Genomic DNA, 22,476 nt, shown 5'->3' with positions numbered 1-22,476 from the left:
ATGCACTTTGGAAGAAAAATGTGTAATATTTAATTTTTGTAGCTATCAAAGCATAGTTTGATGTTTAGCTGTCGTGGTTTGAGGTTTGATTGATGTATTCATTTTGTGTACTGTTTCAGTTTAAAAGTATTAAATTTTCTTTAAGTTCTCACTTAATTCATGTAGTTATTCATGGTTATAGCACCTTCTTGAAAATAAGTGTGCAGTATAGCGTATGAGTTGTGTGATGTAGAAAGGCTATTTTATATTTACTCATACAGACGTTTCATTTTTAATCAGTGAAGGTATCTATAGTAAACATACTTGTTCTACTTAAAGTTATTACTTGTCATCTGTGATGTCTTTATATTATATACACCTTATCTGTGACCCTTCTTCTTTGACGTATAAGATTTTATTTATACCACCCCTGACCTAATAAAATTGGACCTTTGACCTTATGCACTCGACATATCAGATAACTTACTCTTGATCTCTTGACACATTTTGTTTTAAGCCTGTTAAACATAATAGGTAGCTGCCTGGCAAGAAAGGTTTAATGTTTAGTGTTTTTATTGTAATTTGACCAGGAAATTTTTCTTGTGTTTTTTGAGGCTTCACAAAAAGAACTGCTGTATGTTTGATTTTATTTTCTCTTTCATCATCTTAGAATCCAAATGATAAAAGTATGTGATTTTTAAAGGTCAAAAGGAACTGGTGTTAGTTTAAACACATGCCAAAATTTAATTTTTTTTTAGCACATTAGAGAAATAGTGACGTATTAGTTTTAATTAAAACTGATTTCTTTTGTGGTCCTGTTTTCACACTATCCAGTGATACCCCCTTTTCACACTTCTTATATTCCATGAACATTGTGCTTTCACTGGTAATACTCACAGTCTCTTTTCTGTATTGGTTTTCTTTTACTAAACATTTAGTTTTGGAGATGATCATTAATCAGTGATTCAGGACCAGAACCTAAAGAAGTACAATTTTCTCATGTGTTTTGCAGTGTCTGTGTTACTGGGTCAATAAATTACAACTACATCAATTTTTTCCCATAAGTCTTTGCCTTTAAACAGTTGCTTTATTGTAAAAAGCAATTTTAAATAGGTAACAAATACCTGCATTTTAGGAACTTAAACTATTTCATTTTTGATAAAACTTTATTCTGTGACTCCTAGATAGATCTCAAAATACTATTAACCCATATAAACATGAAAAAGCCATTTCAACCATATTTCCGTGCATGAGTCCTTGGAGCATATATGTAGTAACATGTGCTGTTTTTCATTTGCATCATCGTGGTTGCCTACTGTTTTTTTAATTTTATTTTTTATTGAAGTGTAGTTGATTTACAATGTTAGTTTCAGGTGTACAGCAAAGTGATTCAGCTACACACACACACACACACACACACACACACACACACACACACACACACACACAGATTATTTCCCATTATAGCTTATTATAAGAAATTGAATATAGTTCCCTGTGCTATATAGTATGACCTTGTTGTTTATCTATTTTATATATAGTAATGTATATCTGTTAATCCCCAAACCCTAATTTATCCTTCCCTACCCTTTCCCCTTTGGTAACCATAGTTTGTGTTCTGTGTCAGTGAGTCTTTTTTTTTTGGTAAGTAAAATCTATATAATTGTTTATAAGATTCCACATATAGGTGATGTCATATGATATTTGTCTATCTCTGACTTACTTCACTTAATATGATAATCTCTAGGTCCATCCGTGTTGCTGCAAATGGCATTATTTCATTCTTTTTTATGGCTGGATATTATTCCATTGTGTATATGTACCACATCTTCTTTATCCATTCATTTGTCAATGGGTGTTCATCCAGAAGTGGATTTTTGGATCATACTGTAATTCTATTTTTAATTTTTTGAGGTATATGACAGTAGCTGCACCATTTTACTTTCCCACCAACTGTTTAGGGGTACAGATTTCTCCACATCATGCCAACATTGTTATTTTATGGGGTTTGTTTTTTTTTTTTTTTTTGATAGTAGCCATCCTAATGAGTTGGTCAGATTTTAAAGTAGAAATTATTTGAGTGTATTTTGATTTTCTATGATTTACTGCATCTATTTTGGTAAATTTTCATTTACTTGGAAATTGTGTTTTCTCAAGTTTTCAAAAATCTTGACAAAACATTTTTCATAGTATTCTTTGTGATTTTTTAAAAGAAATCTTCAGCTGTGTCTTCTTTTTCATTTTAACATTTTAAATTTGTGCCTGTAGTTTTTCTCTTGATTATTCTTGCCATAAGTTTGTCTATTCTATTAGTATTTCCAAAGATTCGGTTTTTGATTTTGATCGTATCTGCTGCTTCTTTGTTTTTTGTTCATTAATGTCATTTCTTGGTTTTATTATTTCCTTTTCACTTTTTTCTCTGAGATTATATAGCCATTCTTTTTCTAACTCCTTAAGGTGAATGCTTGGTTTGTTAATTTTTAGCCGTTTTCCTAATGTGTTCATAAAGATATTAATTTCTAAGACTTGCTTTGATATAAAGTATTTTCATTATTACTCACTTCTAAATACTTTTTAATTGCCTTCAGAATTTTTTCTTTTATCTATCAGTTGTTTAGAAGGTTGACTTGAAATTTTCAAACATAGAAATTTTGTCTGATTTCTACCTTAACTGCAATAAGATCAGAGACTATAATCTTTGAAATCTGGCATAGCGTAAAACATGGTAAGATTTAGTAAATGTCCTGTGCTTGAAGAGAAAGTATGTTTTCTAGTTACCTGTTCCATCAAGTATATAATCAAGATATTACAATATTTTATATCTATATAGACTTTTGTCTACTTCTTTCAAGTACTGATTGAGGAGATTAAAATCTTTCACTGTGATGATAAATTTATTCCTGTTTCATCAGTTTTTGCTTCATATATTTTGAGGCTAGATTATTAAGAACATACAAGTTTAGAGTTGTCTTTCTAATGGATTCAGCCTTTTACTATGTGAAATGGCTCTGAGCATGAGTAATGCTATAGGTGAGTAGTTTTCCCTTTTTCTGCAGGTGCTTTCTGATTTTAACATCGAGTTTATGATGGAATTACAAAATAAATTGGGATTTTTTTTTAACTCTAAAGAATTTTTTTACTTCATCTTATTTTGACAGTAATATAGATTAGATATACTAGATTTCATTTATTTAGTATTTGCTTGGTGTATCTTTTTCTGCTTTGAAATATTTTGGTGAAATTCATTATATAACAGAATGTCTAAGATGTGTGTATACTGTTTGTGGAATAATAAAACAACTATCTTTGTGCCTACCACTCAGGTTAGTGAGAATCTACTAATAGGAAATTTTGTTTGTCTGTATGCGCTTTTGCTTATGAAATATATTTTCAATGGGTAGAGATTTGCAGCTTTACAGTTATTTTCCCCAAGAATTGAGTAGATATTATTTGCTGTCTTCTTGCTTTTACTCCTAATTGGGTTGCCTTGGCTATTCCTCTGCTTTTTAATTTCTGTATAACCTTTGCAGTTAACTTGTTAAGCCAAGAAAATCCTGTTTGAGTTTTGATTGAGATTGCACTGAAGTAAGAGTAGACATCTTCTACATTTTCCTTCCGTCCTGCCACGTTTGTCTACTCATGTATTGCATTTGGGAGTGATGTCGTTTAGTAAAGTGTATAGTTTTCTTCATTTAAATCTTGAACATTTCTTCCTGGGCTTATTTTGGTTCTAAATAATTAATGGATTTTACTAGTACTTTGAATTTCAATTTTTGTTTTCTTTTAAACAAAGGAAGTATTTCCAGGATTATAGATTAGAGTGGTGGGAATGCCTTTTTAAAATTCTAAGAGTATGAGTGTATGTGTGTGTTTAAAAGTGTGAATTGATTTATGGATTTGACTTTCAGATATTTTGCATATAGGCCAGGCTAATCTTCTGTGTATTGCTTTAATTTTAAAGTATGTGATGCCAAAATGAGCACTATTCTTTTTTTTTAATTTCAGCTTTTATACATTATGGTCATAGATTATGGCTTATATAGGTAATACCTTGAGGATTTAAGTGATTTTCTTTATAGCACTTTCTTTGGCACTTTTATACACTCATGAAACCATCACCATGATCAAGATAAGAACATAATCGTCACCTCAAAAAGTTGCCTCATCTGCCATATCCTTGCTGATTTTCTGCTTGCTTTTCTGTCAATTTTTGAGAGAGGGATATTGAATTTTTTAATTTTATTGTTAATTTTTCTGTTTCTTTTGGCAGTTCAGTTTTTGTCTTCATGTAGTTCAAACCTTTGTTATTAGATTCATAAATGCTAATTAGTGTACATCCTCTTGATTGACTCATTTTTATTATTAAATGACCTTTATTCCTAATAATATTGTTTGCTACCTTGTCTAATACTAACATTGCCACTCGAGCTTTCTTTTATCCAGTGTTAGAGTAGTATATCCTTTTCTATCCTTTTACTTTTAACCTATGGATTTGAATTTTTGCATGTATCCTTTTCTTAAACATTTGAAAATTCGTAAACTTAAAGGGAATGTTTATTCTGATGCCATTGACTGTGATGTGAACCTGCTGGCTCACAAACCCTTGTCGCCCAGGGCTGTAAGGTGCTGTCTCTGAGCTTTGTTGTCTCTTTGATTTTGTATTGAAAGGGTGATGTTATTCGTGGTCTATGGTAATATTGTTACTGGGATATTATTGAAATGATTTCTAATGATGAAGCCTGATATTAATCTAACTTGCTATATTTGAAATTTGAGAATTCTGCAAAGATGCCTTTCATTACAAGGCTTGGTTCAATACAACTGAACCATTCCCTGTTGCAGGACTGAGCTTAGACCTTTCTCTGTCTTCACAGCATGATAAATTAATAAGCTTGTTGAACTCTGGACTTCTGTTTGAGTCATCTGTTAAACCTCAGATTAGATCAGAAAGGAACATCAGAATCCGCAAAAGAAGTCTTTACCTCGTTTATCATCTCCACCTACCAGAAATCTGATGGAGTATTTGTAATTGTCACTGAGTGGTGGGGGGACAGATGGTGGACTATCATTCTATCAGAAGATGGCCTTTTCTCTTACATGGTGTCTGTTTCACAGTATTTCATTAGCTTCATTTTTCACATCTGTCCCTTCAAACAATGTAATACATAGATTGTAATAGATAAAAACGCAAGTGTGTCCTACACTTGTAGAAAGGGACTTTGGCAGAGTTGAATCTTTTGTATAATTAAAATAGCCTATCAAGTTTTAAAAGTTGTCATTGTCATGTGTTTAATTTTTCAAAGTGATACTATCACAGAAGGTACTGTTTTGATAAAAGGCACTACATTTTATATTTTCTTAAATTTACTGTTCGACTAAATTTAAAATTTTGTTTAAATATAATGGAACTCTGAGAGTTTTTATTTTTTTAAACCTTCCTTCCGCACCTGCTTGTGCACTCTGCACTGGCCCAGGTGCCAGGGAAGCACAGATAAATAATGTCACATAAGCCCTTCTCTTCATTTTATGCTACTCTGACAAAACACGCTGATTTAAGTGTAAATGAACTAATTTTTTTGTATATGGTGCTTTCACTTTTGAATAGTGTTTGCATGATAATATCTGTAGATCCTTTACTTGCTATGGGGAATGTCGTCTAGCAGATCAGTAATTACAAATCAGTTTTCCTCTGAACTATTTCTGGGAGATAATCTGCTGGAGTAGTTTTATGGAAGAGTGATCTCAATCAAAATAAGTTTGCTACAGATTCTTTTGGTCTTCTTCTAAGTAAAACTCTGACCGTTTACCTTAAAACAGTTATCTTATAAGCCCTTGGCACTTTAGCATTAAATTAAATGTTAATGAGCTAACGTGTCATTATTTTCAGTATAGTGTGTCTAGGAGGGAGTGATACTCGAAATATATACCAAGATACTGCCTAAAAATGCCATGGTGTTTGTAGTTGAATATTTCATTTCTTCCCTTTTTTCATCTCTAATTTTCTCCTAATTTTCCTTCTTCCCTTCCCAGACACCTTCGTCTCTCCACTCTCCCACTTCTTCCTCACCCATCTGCTCTCTTACCACCATCATCCAGGGAAACAAGAGAAACAAGTTCAAACCCTCCAGGCCTTCACCCTCTCCCAGTTTTTGCAGAGGACAGTGAGGAGATACCGCAAACTGCCTGCTAGGTATCTTACTTGTTGTTGTGCCAGGCAGGCTCGGAAGAGTGGAATGCCTCATAATACTTTTAAGAATTTAAGAGAAAAGATTATTTGGTTCTGGAATAGATTAGTATCAATGGATTTTAGATTCCAAAGTTGAGAAAGTACAGGATGAGATTGAGAGAAAAATGTTGTTTTTCCAAACAAAATGTGAAAACCCTCGCATTAATTTCTCATCTACTTAGATTAGTAACTTGGCATCCACTCTGCTCTTGAAAATAAACTTATGGCTCCAGAAGAATATGCCTCTTGAGCATGACATTGGATTTTTATTTTTAAAAAAGCACTTAATTTTTAAGTAAAAATACATTTGTATTATTGTAGTGAAACTTTGGTCCTTTTTATTCAAAGGAGACATATTCAGGTACTTTTGAGCTAGAAAGAATAACATCCTTAAAAATTCTCAGTTCTGTATTATAATATTTTTAAATAATGGGAAGCAGATTATTTTCTTTGATGTAACATATTTTGTGAAATGTATGTATTCTGAGGTAACACTTGAGAGCTCTGAAAATTAGTTTAATATCATTTATATTTTCCTGCTTATCAGCTATTTTTAGAATATTTACCTTCTTTCCCAAAGATCGTGAACCTATCTATAGCTTAAACTTTTTCCTGTCTCTTTTAAAAAATAAAGAACTATGAGAACCTTTAGGAGGAGTCTGATAGAATATCAAAGTCATATACTTCAGTATGAGTTATTTCGTTGAATATAGTAAATTACGTTAGAAAGGCCAGAGCTTTGGTCTGGTATGCCACGAAAGGTAATTACAAGAGTAAGAAGGGTGTAAACTTTGATGAGATCATCTGTGTAGGTATTAGTTTCTTTGTATGCATTACCAGTGTTTCATATTGTCCAATGTTGTTTAAGTAAGAAGTCTCAAATGTGACTTAACCACTAGGCTTAAATTTTTGAACATGTGGATGTATGGCGTTAGCCATAATTGATTAGCTTTTGAGCTTGATACACTGATTTTTAGAATGTTAGAAAATGGATGAGTTTACAATTTATTATCTAATCCTTTTATTTTAGTAGTGAGGAGCCTGAGGCCCAGAGAAGTCACTCAGTCATGAGTTGCAGAATTTATCCTGGTATGGTTGTCTTGATGCACAGTTCAGTGCTGTTTCTACTGCATCACTTTGCATTTCTATTCCTAAGGAAAAACAGTGTCTCCTATGAATGCATGTCTAGAATTAACTGTGTCAGGTAGAAAGAACGGCCAATGAAGACTCATTCCCAGCTTGTTAGTAGTAGAGCAGTCCTGGCACTGAGCATGAGTCCATAAGGGTAGGGGTTGTATTTTTTCAATTCTTTCAGGAACGGAGGAGATCCAGGTGCCCTGATATGGATTTTGGTCCTGACTGGTTCGTATTTTGAAAATGAGTCAGTAAGTCATAGACGCTGTGTCTCAAAGAGTACACTTTGCTTTTCTTTGTGCCTAATAATAATTAGAATTGTGAATAGATACAAAAAAAGAATATTTTTATGTAGTTACATTCATTCTTAACAGTCATCTGTGCTGTTTTTTTCCTGCACTTACATACCTATGATAAAGTTTGATTCATAAATTAGGTACGATGATAGAACATCTGAATTGCTAGCATCACTACTCTTGTTCTTTTGGGCCAATATTAAGTAAAATAGGGTTACTTGAACACAAGCACTGCCATACCACAATCCATCTGGTGACCTAGACTAAGTGACTGACAGGTGGGTATACAGTGTGGAAACACTGGACAAAAGGATGAGTCACATGCAGGCTGGGATGTAGTGGGACAGTGTAAGATTTCATCAGACTACACAGATACACAATTTAAAATTTATGAATTGTTTACTTCTGGAATTTTCCATTTAGTATTTTTAGACCACGGGTAGCTGAAACCACAGAAGGTGAAAATGAGGATAAGGGGGACTACTGCACTTCATTTTTTTCTTGCATAAAATATGCTGTCAAAAGGACTGATGATAATTTTTTTTCAAAATTGTCCTTTTGGAAGTTGTATGATATATCTTGGTATTAGCTACTCTGGGTCATTATTGTCAGGTATATGGTGTACTCTTTCAATATTTAATTATATTCTTTTTCAGGAAAATTTTCTTAATTATAATTTTTAGTGTTTGATTTGTTCCCTTGTTTTGGCTTCCTTTTTCAGGCACTCCTGATTGCTGCATCTTTGCCTACCTTCCATATTTCCACTTACTCTCAAATCATTTTTCTTTCTTTTTTTCTAAAATATTTTCTACTTTTATCCTGTGAGACATTATTTATTGTGTTTATTCACTCTTTTGTCTTTTTATCTTTATTTTTTCATTATTTTCATTTTGTCTTCTTTATCTTCATTTCTTAAATGATCTATTTTCATTTGCGGTCTTTTGTATGAGTTATGACCTAAATTTTGAGTTTTTTTCAAGATGGTGATTTGTGTTAGAACATTTTCTGTATTTGTCTTAGCTTGTTTTGAAGTAGAAGGTTACGTTTTGGTCTTTTCTCTGTATGACCCTTTTGGTATGTTTTTATTGTTCATAGTGTTGCTATTCTACTTATTTTCTTTTTCTTTTAATAACTGTGGCATTTGACCTTGATACTTTTGTGTTGCTTGTTTTTATGTGGAATCGGTTTTTATAAGACTTGCAGAATGAGTTGTGATTCAGGGTAACCATTCTAACTTCTTGGAGCTCCCTCTTCCATTGTTTTTGTGAAAAATACAGTAACTTGCTTTCTAAAATTTCCTAATTCTGTTTCCCTGCTATGCTTTTATCCAGGTGTTTTCCCCCTTTGCCTCTATTATCCCTAGTTTGCTTCATTACATTCATTTTTTTTTTTTTTTTAGCAGTTTCTCTGTGGCTCAGTTTTGAGAATTCATTGGGCTTAGCCTTCACCAGACTGTTGAGACCTTCTTAATGCAGGCATCTTTCACTCACTTGCCACTAGAGTGGGCAGACCCCTCATTTTAGCTGAGACCATGCAAATACCTGGAGAAAAATATTCTTGGCTAAGGGAACAAGAGTCCTGAGGCAGTTCTGTTCCTGATAAATGTGAGGAACAACAGCATCCACTCCACTGTGGACAGAGTGGGGCGAACAAGGGAGAGTGGTACAGGGTCAGGTCAGAGAGGTTGATGATTCTGGGCTTAGTAGGCCATGATAAGGAGTTTGGGTTTTACCCTGAATGTGATGAGAAGGCAAGATTTTGGTAAGAGGAGTGATATGATGTGATTTGTGTTTTTAAAAATCGCTGCTTCTGTGAAGCAAAGATTTGGAGATCATAGAAGCTGGAAGACCATGTAGAGGCTGTTGTGGTAAGATGAGAGCTGATGATGCCTTAGACTAGCTGATGGTGGTGGGGAAAGTAATTGGATTTGGGATGAATAAGGGGTATATTTGAAAGTAGAGCTGATAGTATTTACTGATATATTGGATGCGAGTAGTTGTGCAAATAGTGGTACCATTTATGAACACTCTTAAGAGCAATTTTTATGTATATTGGGAGCATAAGAGTTTTGTTATAGAGTGTTATTTTGGAAATGCTTATGGTGGAAATACTCCAGCTAAGTGGAGACTTCCAGGAGACAGTTTGATATAGGAGTGGAATTCAGGAGAGAAGCCTGAACTATAGATAAAAATTTAGGAATTGCCTGTGTGAATAATATTTCAAGTCACTGCACTGATGCATAAGTCTGGATAGAGAAGAGGGAGTATCTGAGTAAAGGTCTGTTTTAACACTTACCAGTCAAGAAGAGGAGAAAGAGCCGGCAAAGAAGACTCAGAAGGTGCAGCTAGAGTTAGGAGGACAGTGTGATGTGTGAAAGCCTAGCAAGGAGAGTGTCAGGGAGGGAGAAGTGATCTACAGGGCTAACGATGGAGGAAATTTGAGAAGAGGGTCTAAAATAATTTCTAGGGAAGAGAATGTGAATAAACTAGACAGAAGTTGCTTCACTGCCAGGCAATATTAGAACCCATTTGAGGTACAATGTCATAAATTTACAGTGAGGGCAGTCAACATCGTTTGTAATTATAGCCATATTAATCTGCTCAGTTATGGGCACAGAGTAGGGAGAGAGTTGGATTTAGGATTAGGATTTTGCCATGCAAGTATGAAAGAAGAACAGAGGGACAAGGGAGTTGTGTGCGTGCAAGGGAGCAAGTATAGTGATGGGCTGTAAAATCCATGATGGATGAGGAGGAAAGTGAGGCCGACCTCTGTGTGCTCCTGCCAGACCAAATCTGTTGCCAGTGACCACACTGCACTTTCCATCTCTGCCTGGTTTCCGGGATGCCCTTTTTCTTTCTCCTTCCTGCCGTCTTACCCAACTACCAGCCTAAACAAATGCACCCCCACCCCAATATCCATATGTTCAAATTCAATCCATCCTTCAAGGAATAGCAGACGTGATGCTTCCTTCTACAGCACTCCACTACAGCACTGTAACTGCTACAGCACTCAGACTCTCAAGCTTGGAATTACAGATTTGTGTATGTATTTTAACTCTCCTACTTGCGTGTGGCGTTGCAAGGCACCAGGGGTGTGTCCCTGTATCCTTAGCATTTAGCACAACTGATGTGTAGCAAAGGATTGATGAGTCAGTGAAAAATCTCAAGTAAAACAATTTCTTCCTTGTTTTCCAAAGCAGTTGTTGAAACCAGCATTTCATGGAGACTACTTTTATTTTCATCTGTATAGTCTTTTAAAAGATGCTCACTGCAGTCTGTAGCAGTGCTGTGTTGTTTTTTGATTGTCATCACCTTTGTCATTTCATCATTTGTCTTGCAGGAGCACCTTTCCTTAAAGAAGTATATTGTTGACATTGTGGTTGAAAGTGCAGCTCCACCAGAGCCTTTGAAAGATGGAGAAGAGCGGCAAAAAAACAAAAAAAAGGCCAAAAAGATAAAAGCCCGGATGAACTTCAGGTACTATAAATATCCTTAAAAACAAAACAAAGAAAAGCTCTTTTAGTGATGTATCCTTTCTATTGTAAGTCCAAGGAGGACCCTCTGCCTCCCAAAAAAGTTAAAACTTGTTTGCTTCAAGGTAGCCTTAAAAATAACACTGATGAGCCTAATTTATAGCCACTCTCTCTGATTGAGAAAGAAAACTACGTATCGATCTAAAGCCCTTGCTTTCACCTGTTAAGAGCTCTTCTGATAATTGGATGCCAGAGCCCTGCCAAACTTGTGCCTCCTTCAGCACACAATAGTACATTTAAGTATATGTAAACCAAGCCTATTTTTCTTTCCAACTATTGATTTTTAGATGAAGTATCAAAGAAAATCAATAGCAATCAACAAATAGAAGTCGGCTGGCTGTAGTGTCAAATCCCATGACTAGGGTTAATCAATTTGGTTGCCTGTCACAACAAGAAAAAGTTCAAGAAATATCTTGAAATGAAAAGTGAGTTGTCAGACCCGTAGTTTATCATCAGCCTCCAAAGTGACATCTGAGGATCAGACAGCTGTGTAGTACATTACTACCTCAGGAGCTTTGAGTGTCAGCTCGTTACTGATGAGTCTTGTTCGAGGACTCAAATGTAGTTCCTCCTTACTAGATGATTCTTTGCTATTTGAGGAAGGTAGTTTGATTACATTGTTATACCTTTATCCCCAAATGTTTCATAAGATAGAGAAGCTTGACAGTGGTTACATCTCTGTAGTTTCCAATTTCAGGTTGTAATTAAAGAAGGTGTCCATTTCATCTTACAGAATCAATAGAAAAGGCTTTTTTGATTGTGTTTTGTGAAGTTCCTCCAAATTTCTAAAAACAGTTTCACAGTATATACTTCAGAGTGTTACTGACATTTATTTCTAGTTTATGCTAAGAGCTTGTTGACCTTGTGACCGTGAAATGCTGTAGAGTCGATTCTTTGGACCTTTCTTCTCCTCTGTGTGCACATTCCCTTGGTGAGTTCACCCAGTCCTGTGGCTTTAAATATTTTCTACTTGCTGATGACTACGAATTTTATATCTTCAGTTTTACTCAGACTCAATATGTCCAAAACAATCTCCTGCTTTCTCTTCCACACCACCCCACCCCTGCAAAAAAAGCCCTCCTTGACCCATAGTCTTCTCTATCTCAGTAACCAGATACTCTGTTCTCGTTGTGAATGCTAAAGCCGTGAAGTTATCCTTAACCTTTTTCTTTCTCACACCTCTCATTCAAACTACAAATAATGTTAGCTTTGCTTTAAAATACATTCAGAATTTGACTGCCTTTCTCTAACTTTACTACTTCTCCCCTCAACTAAACCTCCATCATCTCTCATCTGAATCATTGCAGTGCTCCTCTGACCAGTCTCTCTGCTTCTGTGCTTATGTCCTGGCAGTCTACTCTAAACATTCTAGCCAGAGTGAACCTGTTAAAATGTCAGATCATGCCACTTTTTTTCTCAAAACTTCAGGGCTTTTGCACTTCGGATTTCCTCTTCTTGGCTGACTCTTCCCACATATCCATAGAGCTTAGCTCCCTTACCTCCTTCAGGCTTCAGGTCTTTGCTCAAATGTCACCTCTTCAGTGAGGCTGTCCTTCAGGGCCTGATGTTTATAGTAATGCTATAATATATATAGTAGCAATGCTAGTTTATTAAAGAAAATCTCTCAGTTATAGGAAAAATGACCTATAATTCTGATGCTACTAATATTTTGGCGTATATGTTCTTTTAATGCACACATACATATATCTATAGACTTTTTTTCATTGCAGTATAATTTAAGTGAAATGTAGAGATCTCTAATGTACTATTTGTTGAGCAAACCTAGATACTCATGTACTCCACACCCCTATCAAATTTTAGAACATTTCCATTGCTCCACAAAGTTCCTTTGTGCCTCTTTGCAGTCCGTCTTCCACCACCCCTGGTGCTTGGTAATCACTGATCTGCTTTCTATCATTATAGATTAGTTTTTCCTGTCCTAGAAATATATACAAATGAAATCAAATTTCTTTGTGGCTGGCTTCTTTATTGAGTATTGTTGACTCTTTAACAATGAGGGGATTGGGGCACTGACTCTCCATACAGTCAAAAATCCATGCATAACTAACAGTTGGCCCTGCATACCGGCAGTTCCTCTATGTCTGTGAGTCCATTTCTGGTTGGTAAGTAAGTTCATTTGTGACATATTTTTTAGAATCCACATAGATGAAATCATAGTATTCGTCTCTGTCTTACTTTACTTTGTATGATAATCTCTTGTTCTAGTTTATTCCTAAATATTTTATTTTTTTGGATGTGATTTTTAACGGGATTTTTTTTCACTTCCCTTTTCTGATATTTCATTGTTCATGTAAAGAAATGCAACAGATTTCTGTAAGTTAGTCTTGTATTTGCTGCCTTGCTCAATTCACTTATTAGTTCTAATAGCGTTTGTGTTGAGTCTTTAGGGTCTTCTACACAGAGGATCACATCATCTGCAAATGGAGTCAGTTTTACCTCTTCTCTTCCAGTGTGGATGCCTGTTGTTTCCTTTTCATGTCTGACTGCTGTGACTAGGACTTCCAGTCCTGTGTTGAGTAGAAGCAGTGAGAGTGGGCATCCTTGTCTTGATCCTGAATTTAACAAGAAGGCTTTCAGTTTTAACCATTAAGTATCTGGATTTGTCATAAATGACCTTTATTATGTTGAGATATGTTCTCTCTATGTCCACTTGGTGAGAGTTTTTATCATGAATGGATATTGAATTTTGTCATATGCTTTTTCTGCATCTGTTGAAATGGTCTTGTGGTTTTTGTCTTTCCTTTCGTTAATGTGGTGTATCACTTTGATTTGTGTATGTTGAACCATCCTTTTGACCCTGCAATGAATGCATCTTGATCATGGAGTGTGATCCTTTTGATGAATTGTTGGATTCAGTTTGCTGATATTTTGTTGAGGATTTTTGCATCTATCATCATCAAAGATAATGGCCTGTAATTTTCTTTTTTTTTGTGTAGTGTCTTTGGTTTTGGTATCAGCATAATGGAGGCCTCACATAGAATGAATTTGGAAGCCTTCCTTCCTCTTCAGTTTTTGGAACAGTTTGAGAAGGATAGGTGTAAGTTCTTCTGTATGTGTTTGGTAGAATTCCCCAGTAAAGCTGTCTAGTCCTGGGTTTTTGTTTGCAGGGCTTATTTTTTTTTTATTACAGATTCTGTTTCGCTTCTAGTTATCAGTCTGTTCATATAATCTGTTTCCTCTTGACTCAGTCTTGGCAGGCTGTATGTGTCTAAAAACTTGTCCATTTTTTCTTGGTTGTCCAGGTTGTTGGCATATAACTGTTCATCATATTTTCTTATGGTTTTTTTATGTTTCTCTGATAGCAATTTTTATTCTTCCCTTTCATTTTTTTTTACTTTGTTTTTTTGGATTCTTTTTCTTCTTCTTGGTGAGCCAGGCTAGAGGTTTGTTGATTTTGTTTATCTTTTCAAAAAGCTAGCTCTTGGGGTTTTTAAAAATCTTTTCTATTTTTTTAAATCTCTGAATTCTTTTCAGTCTTTTTTTTTTAAACATTTTTATTGAGTTATAGTCATTTTACAATGTTGTGTCAAATTCCAGTGTAGAGCACAAGTTTTCATGTTCATGTATAACTGAAAAATTCTTTTCAATCTTCTCTCTCACTATTCCTGTATTTTAATCTTTTGCTCCAGCAAATGGGGTCTGTACACTGTTCCCTAAGTATAGCTTATATTTTCTTGCATATCTAGAATTATTTGCTCACTTTTCTCTCTTATTAATGCTATTTTCTTTTTGTGTATTCAGATGCCACCTATCTTTCAAGCAGGTGCACATTACATTTCCTTGAGGAAATGTCCCTTAGCGTCTCAAGTGGAAATGATCACTTGTGACAGTACTCATCTGTCACTTAACTCAACTTTGTAAAATTATGTATCTTTTAATGCTGTATCTTCCTCCTTATGGAGGATAAAACCTTGACTATTCCCACTGTGTATGTACCCCATGCATGCCATGTATTTAACTTCTATTATCCTCCGTAGTCTAGGTTAGTTCATGTAGAGTAGGGACTATGGAAATAAATACTTAATTGCTGGAAGTCAATCAAGACAAAGTTCCAGTTAAAAAATAGGTAACTACCATTTCAGGTACAGTTAGAATTTTTTTGGATAGTAATTTTCTAGTTAGGTGTGCATGAATGGAAGAATGTGTTCAGTCCTTTCCACTTGAAGCCCTAGATAAATGTGTGTTTTGATATAGTAGGCATCTTCCTAAGCCTCAACTTGTTTGTAAAATGAGGATAATACCATACTGAGTTTTTAGGACTGTGTGAGACAGTGAGTATATAACTCCTGGCACAGTGCTTGGAACATACTCAACCCTGCATGGTTGTTACTTTTTCCACCTTTCGTGTGAGGCTACAATACTTGCAACTACAAAGTGATTATTTCTCCATCTTGATATGCCTTAATATTTTGGCTGATAACAAAGAGCACATAGAGATTGAAACAATACATATTTTCATGTGTAATCCTAATTTAGTTATTTCTTCATTCCCAAGCATAGTCTGTGCTAGATTGCTTTTTTTCTCATTAGGCCTGTTGTGATTTGCATCTTCAGGTCTTTTTCTGAAGCAGTTTTTATTTTTCACTGTCATTGCTGTCTGGATTGGTATACATTGTGACTAATTCTTCCACAGGTCATTGGACTAGTTCTTTGAGACTAGAACCCTTTGGGTGAATGGTTAAAATTTAAGTTAGCATTTTTCTGTTTTTCCTTCAAAAAGACAAATTGACAAATTAAATCATCGTTAGTGAATTGCTATAGTGATGTCTGCTTAGATTGATGACCTGTTGATGGCTGTCACCTACTGGTACAGGCAAGCTGGAGCCTAGTTGGACTGTGGCAAAGAAGTGTTACCTCATATTTTTGCAGACTTTTGGTATTTAGTTAATATAAATAACAAAAGCAAGATAAAACAAATCTTTGAGTATCTGGTCAAGCCTTTTCCATTACCTTTTAAAGTTATTTCTAGAGTTAAAGGACTTTGCTTCACCTGTATTTAATTTTGCGTTATATACTTCTTGAGGTACATAGATAATCAGCCACTTCGTAGAAACTTAATATGGTTTCAAATTTAATTATCATGATTTTAACATTCCTGAAAAATAAGCACCATTGTGTAAAAGGTCTATAAACTCAAAAATGTTTTTAATGAATCTGTTCTCTATCCTATGAGGATATATGTATCTTTTTAATCTTTTTTGATAGCATTTTTAGTATTTTAAAGAGGCAATGTCAGAAATCAAAGTGTTAAAGCTAATGTAGTAATGTTCCTCACACTGGGAGAGGAAAAATGCAGCCAGCATTTTAATTTGTTATGAAAATTAGCAGCAAAATAACTAACAGTGATCAAACTCTTTTCTCTTTAGGGCCAAAGAATATGAGAGTTTAATGGAAACAAAAAATTCTGGCTCTGACTCACCCTATAAAGCAAAGTGAGTATTTTATCCTATATTTAGTTCTTTGTCTCTTCAGTCTCAGCCTATAATAACAAAGATTTGTCTGAACCATCATTATATGCCTGTGACCATGGACTTTTTACCTGATGCCTAGAGTTTTATTCTAACAGTGGTATCTAACTGGGGACGATTTTGCCAGGGGACATTTGTCTGTGTCTGGGGATATGTGATATTTTGGTTATCATTACTTGGGAAGATGGTGCTGCTGCCATCAAGTGCATAGAGACCGCAGTTACTGTTAAGCATTCTTCAGTGCTCGAGACAGCTTTCCACAGCAAAGTATTATCTCATCCATATCATCAGTTGTGTCAAGGTAGAGGAACCCTGTTCTGATAGAACAGGATCTGTCAAGGCTGTGCTGGTTTTTGCTCTGAGGAGATCTCATTCAGGATGTTGTGTGGGCCCCTTGACAGACAAGGATTTAGAGTCCACCATTGGGTCTAAGTTTAATTACAGAATAGCTAAGTAAACAAAAACACCATCATTTTGCTTCTGTGAAGTATGCTGCCAATAGAAGTACAGTGAGAAAGATACTTTCATAACACTGCTGATGGGCATGCAAACCGGAGTAGTCTTATTGAAAGGCAATGTGAATCCAGAGCTTAGAGCATCCGCTTTAGATTTCAGGAAATGTGCCCAAATGTTTATATACAAAGATGACTATTTTAATATTATTTTCAATAGTGAAAAAGTCAAGAAACAACTTAAATGCCACAGATTGAGGAATATCTGTAACCAGTTGTTGGTGTAGATATGCTGTAGCTTTTTACTGTAGCTGCTCTTTACGTTTGTCATAGAAATTTTCTTGCCTGTCAGAAATAAGACGCCCATCGGGTAATTACTTTCATTTATTATTGTACTGGAACTATTAACCATTGCCATTCTAAAAGAAAAAAAGAAATATAAAATATTAAAGAAGGTGACAAAATTATCAACATTATGGTGATACTGTGTATCTGGAAAACCCCAGAGAATCAAGTGAAAAGCTAGTAGAAACAAAAGAATCAGTTCAGTAGGATGGCTGATTACCAAATTAATGTGACAGTGTTAATAACAGGCAGTGTTTACTGAGCCTTTACCTCATGCCAGGCTCGTTACGTGTGTTGACTCATTTATTACTCATATCAACACAGTGAATTTCATTAGGAAGCTAAGTCCTAAAGAGAGTAAGTAACTTGCCTATGTTGTACGACAACATATCCAGGATGCAAAAATTAATAGCTTTTTGTTCTGATAATCAGAAAATATAAATACCATTTACAATAGCAATAAAAAAGTAAACCAAGAATAAACTCAACGAAAAATATGAAGGCTTTATAAAAACAAAACGTTAAAATGCTAACAAGGGATATAAAAGATGGCTTGTATAAATGGGAAGACAAATTATACCCTTGGATAGAAGACACAGTATAGTAAATTCTTCTATAAATATACTGTAATCCCAATAAAATAACAATCTTCTTAAAAATAGAGATAGAATAACTTTAAAGAACATATGGAAAAATAAATGAGAATTTTGAGGAAAAAGATTTATTAAAGACAGAGAAGGAGGTAGAACTGAGCTAACAGATACGTAGCTGAAATAGTTTTGTATTGGCACATGAATAATAATACAAATTAACAGAAGAGATTTTTTGAAACAATCTAGAAATAGATCCAAAATTTGAGGAAATTTAATGTATGATATGGTGTAGTGTTTGCAAAGATGGCCAGAAATTGTTGAGCTATTCCTGGAGGCATGTCTCTTTGCAGTATAACTTTGCCACTTCTCTGTCAAGAGGTAGACTCTGTTTCCCTTATTCCTAAATTTGTTCCAGTCATTTGACTTGTTCTGACCCACAGTCTACTGCAGAAGCAGTATGTGACCCCTGAACCTTGGCCTCAGAAGTCTTGAGGCTTCTGCTCACAGCCTTGCTTTCTTGTTCCCCTGTGACTGCCCTGTAAGGAAGCCTGGGTCAGCCTCCTTGAGGATGACAGATCACTTGGTCATGGGATGTAATCCTTTTAATATACTGTTAAATTCGTTTTGCTTGTTTTGTTGAGAGTGTTTGCATCAGGGTTCATACAGGAGACCAAGCCTACCCAGCCTCTGCTTGTGTCACATCTGCTCATGTCCCAGTGGCAAGAAATTTTGCCAAGTCTGTAGTCACTGTATGAGGAGTCTGTGCAAGTCATGGCTAGCAAGGTGTAATTCAAGGGCGGTCCTGTAATGTAACCGTCTGCTACACAACTTGCTCTAGATTCTTCTCTTACTTGACTGGCTGTTCTTTTTCAGTATCTTTTACCTGGTTCTTTCTTGTCTCCTTGACCTCTAATATTAGCGTGCCTTTGTCCTGAGAGTCCAAATAGAGAATTATTCCCTTGATAATCTCATTTAGTTTCATGACTTTAAACATCTAGTAACTGGATGGATTTTCAATTTATATCTCCAATCCAGACCTGTCCCCAGAACTCCAGAAAACTATATCCAACTTCCTATTAAGCATTTCCACTTGGATGTCTCTCTGTTTACTCTTGGACCCCTCAAGTGAACATGTGCAAAATTCAAGTCCTGAAATTTGCTCCCAAATCTTATCCCTCATATTTTTGTTGATCTTTGAAATTGCAAGTCCATCTTTAAGTTGAGTCTTCTAAAAACTTTAGAGTCATCCTTTTTCTCACATTCCACTTCCAGTTCATCAAAAAATTCTGTTGGCTCTGTCTTTAAAATATATTCCGAATCCGACCACTATTCATTACCTCCCTGGTAACTAATCCACCATCTCTCATCTGGATTATTGTAGCAGCCTCCTTATTAGTTCTGCACTGCTTCTACCCTTGGTTACTACATACAGTCTGTTGGCCACAGGCAACCAGGATATTCTTTTAAATTACAAGTCTAGAAAAAATGGCACTAGCAGTAGAAGCATAATATTTTAGTATCTTCAGATTCACATAGAAACCAGATAACTAACAACAACAAAAAAAAAAAACCCAAAAACCCATGGCACAATTTACAACAAAACCATGTTGTCAGATATCTATGTGAAATCCCAATTACAAGTGGGTGGAAACAGATAGCCACAAGCCCTGCATGATAATGACATATGTGAAGGAAATCAGAGAGAAGCAACAGAGAAGATAGCTGACGTAAGGAAAGGATAACCCCCAAATCACTAACAGGCTTTCACTGGAAGCTTCAGGGAACCAGTTTGAGAGAAGCACCTGAACCTCTTCTTAAACAGGTTCCTCAGGAAGGGCTTGTGTGAACAGTGTTGCCTTAGCTCTTACTCTTTCTTATTGACCATTTTATGCCCTCAAAAATCAGTTTTGCCGGTTACCAAATCCTTGACCCACATTTTTTTTCCTTGAGGATCTTAAATACTAATAGAGAATGAACCCTGGACACTCAAAATTATTAGACATCAATGTAAAGACTATTGATGAATATTAAAGTTACAGTTTTTATAGAACTAAGACTGATGGCCAGAAGAAAAAGAATATTGTAATAGCTGTATCTCAGATGTATTCATGGTATAACTATAAGAAAAAGACTAGGGAAAAAAGAAAGAAAAATACCGTATGATATCACTCATATGTGGAATCTAAAGAAAAAAAAAAGGACAAATGAACTTAAATATAAAACAGAAACAGACTCACAGACATAGAATACAAACTTGTGGTTGCCGGGGGGAGGTGGGTGGAAAGGGATAGACTGGGAGTTTGAGATTGGTAGATACTGACAGGTATATATAGAATAGATAAACAAGTTTATACTGTATAGCACAGGGCAGTATATACAAGATGTTGTGGTAGCTCACAGGGAAAAAGAATACGAAAGTGAATATATGCATGTTCATGTACGACTGAAAAACCATGCTGTACGCCAGAAACTGACTCAGCATTGTAAACCGACTGTAACTCAAGAAAAAGACTAGGGAGAATGGGGAAAACATACGTTAAAAAAACCTATTCTCTAATTGCTGGTGGTATTATTAGTAATGTTATTTGGAGTCTGTGTGCCTATAATATGGGATAAAGTAAAGAAGATTATGGAGACTAGCATTCTTTTGTCCCCTGTGTCCCCAAGAACATGAATTCTCAGTCTGGATGAAAGAAGATAAATGTAATATAGTAGAGATCAGGTAAAAACTCTGTAGGACTGAATTGGAGTTATATGAATTTATAGGGTTTTATGTTTTAAAAAGTGTTTTGTGTATTGTGTGTATACTTATTAGCATGTGTACGTACATAGACACACATGTATTATATATGTGTGTATACACACATTTATTGATTTCCTAGCTCTGTCCATTAAGAGGCCCAGAAACAATGACCAACGCAGTAGCAGTGAGCATCCCTTGTGCTCACTGATTTGGGACCTGAAATACCATTTCGGACTAAAATAAGCAAGAACCTCTTGGAAAAATGCCTAATTCTAGATCTGAATGCTCTGTGATACTGGTTGGCAAGGAAGCTCTCAAAGGCTGCTAGTATTTTGTGAAAGGACTCAGGAGCTGACTTGAAGAGTTTACTACTAGCCAAATTAGGACAATCTGAGCATCACAAAGGATAATTATTGTAACTGATTGAAATTGGTAACCAAATAGCAGATGAAATCTCCTCATAAAATTATTCTATCTAATAAATTAACATGACTCCTCCTCCAGTCACCACCCTGACTCCCTGAAAAATTCAGTCATGAAGCCGTTAGATGAGGGAGCGCCAAGCAGCCGTGGGCACTGGCCGGATGGCTGGAGGCAGCACTGGCGCATGGTGCATGTCAGAGCCTAAGTGGGCCGAGGAGGGTGGCTGGGTGTGAGGCTCAGAGCCCAGGCAGAATGCAGGGAGCTTCCACGTGGGACAGGGCACCATGGCCTGATACGAGGAATCAGAGCAGAGTAGGGAGGGCATATCCATGGAATGGCATCCTGGCACAGTCTGTCAGGGGAGCCTTGCAAAGAGTGTTAAACACAAGCAGGATGATAAGGGCAGAAGAGCCCAGAATGGGGCGTCAGAGGCCAAGCAGGGAGATAATAGTATACATAAACAAAGGTGGATGATGTATTACATGTAGGGGCTTATTCAAATAAGTAAATATATTAAGGATGATGGAAGGCAGGTTGGAGAAGGGAGTTAAAAATATACTCAGAGAATAGAAAATCCTGTGGTGATTAATTGGAATTGTAGGTATCAGTTTTAACTCGTATTTTCCAATATATATAAATAGAAATGAATGTAGATGTAAATGGGTAGGGACACACACACACCCACACAACCCTTGAGCAGTGGTGGAGGTGGGAGGTGGTTGGGGCGCCAGCCGTCTGAGAAGTCCAGAATCTGGCTGCAGTTTTTACAGTCTGCCCTTTCTCTCAGAGGTTTTGCATCCATGGATTCAACCACCTGTGAATCCTGTGGGAAGTATATGGTGAAAAAATCTGCATGTTACTGGATCCGCTCACAGCTCAAACCCCTGTTGTTCAAACGTCAGCTGTGTGTGTGTGTTTATATATATATTAATGTTATATGTAGTTTATTTATAAAGCAAAATACACACTTTTCTTAGATCTTTCCACTAAGAGTGAGGGCCTGGGAGCAGCAGCACCCTGGTAGCATTGAGAACATCTGTTACACCCATGTAAGTGTGAGGGCAAGGTAGTTCCCTAAAAGGGAAGGATGGGTTTTCTCCACAAGAAAGGACGCTGACAGGCAAACGTGAAAGGTGTCCAGTGTAGGAGGCAATATGTGCATGCTGATTTTTTTCATCTCATATGGGGATTTCTTAAACTCTTACATTTAGAAATACAAGCTTAAGCATATTATTTAAAGATAGAAGGGGAACCAGTGGCCCCA

The 22,476-nt window shown here is 35.8% G+C and overlaps 1 protein-coding gene across 6 annotated transcripts in view; it reads left to right on the top strand.

Moving 5' to 3' along the window:
- The window catches only part of SCAPER (S-phase cyclin A associated protein in the ER), a 268,289-nt gene that overhangs the window by 82,823 nt on the left and 162,990 nt on the right, over window positions 1–22,476 (top strand). For all 6 annotated transcript variants that reach the window (XM_045516815.2, XM_074353894.1, XM_074353892.1 and 3 more), the window contains 2 exons: window positions 10,975–11,111; window positions 16,555–16,620. In XM_045516815.2, the coding sequence (XP_045372771.2) occupies window positions 10,975–11,111; window positions 16,555–16,620 (203 nt within the window). The remainder of the gene's footprint in view (window positions 1–10,974; window positions 11,112–16,554; window positions 16,621–22,476) is intronic.

This window comes from Camelus bactrianus, chromosome 27 (genome assembly GCF_048773025.1).
Source record: "Camelus bactrianus isolate YW-2024 breed Bactrian camel chromosome 27, ASM4877302v1, whole genome shotgun sequence".
Lineage (NCBI taxonomy): Eukaryota > Metazoa > Chordata > Mammalia > Artiodactyla > Camelidae > Camelus > Camelus bactrianus.
The sequence above is the reverse complement of the archived record's forward strand: the minus strand, read 5'-3'. Positions and strand labels throughout refer to the sequence as shown.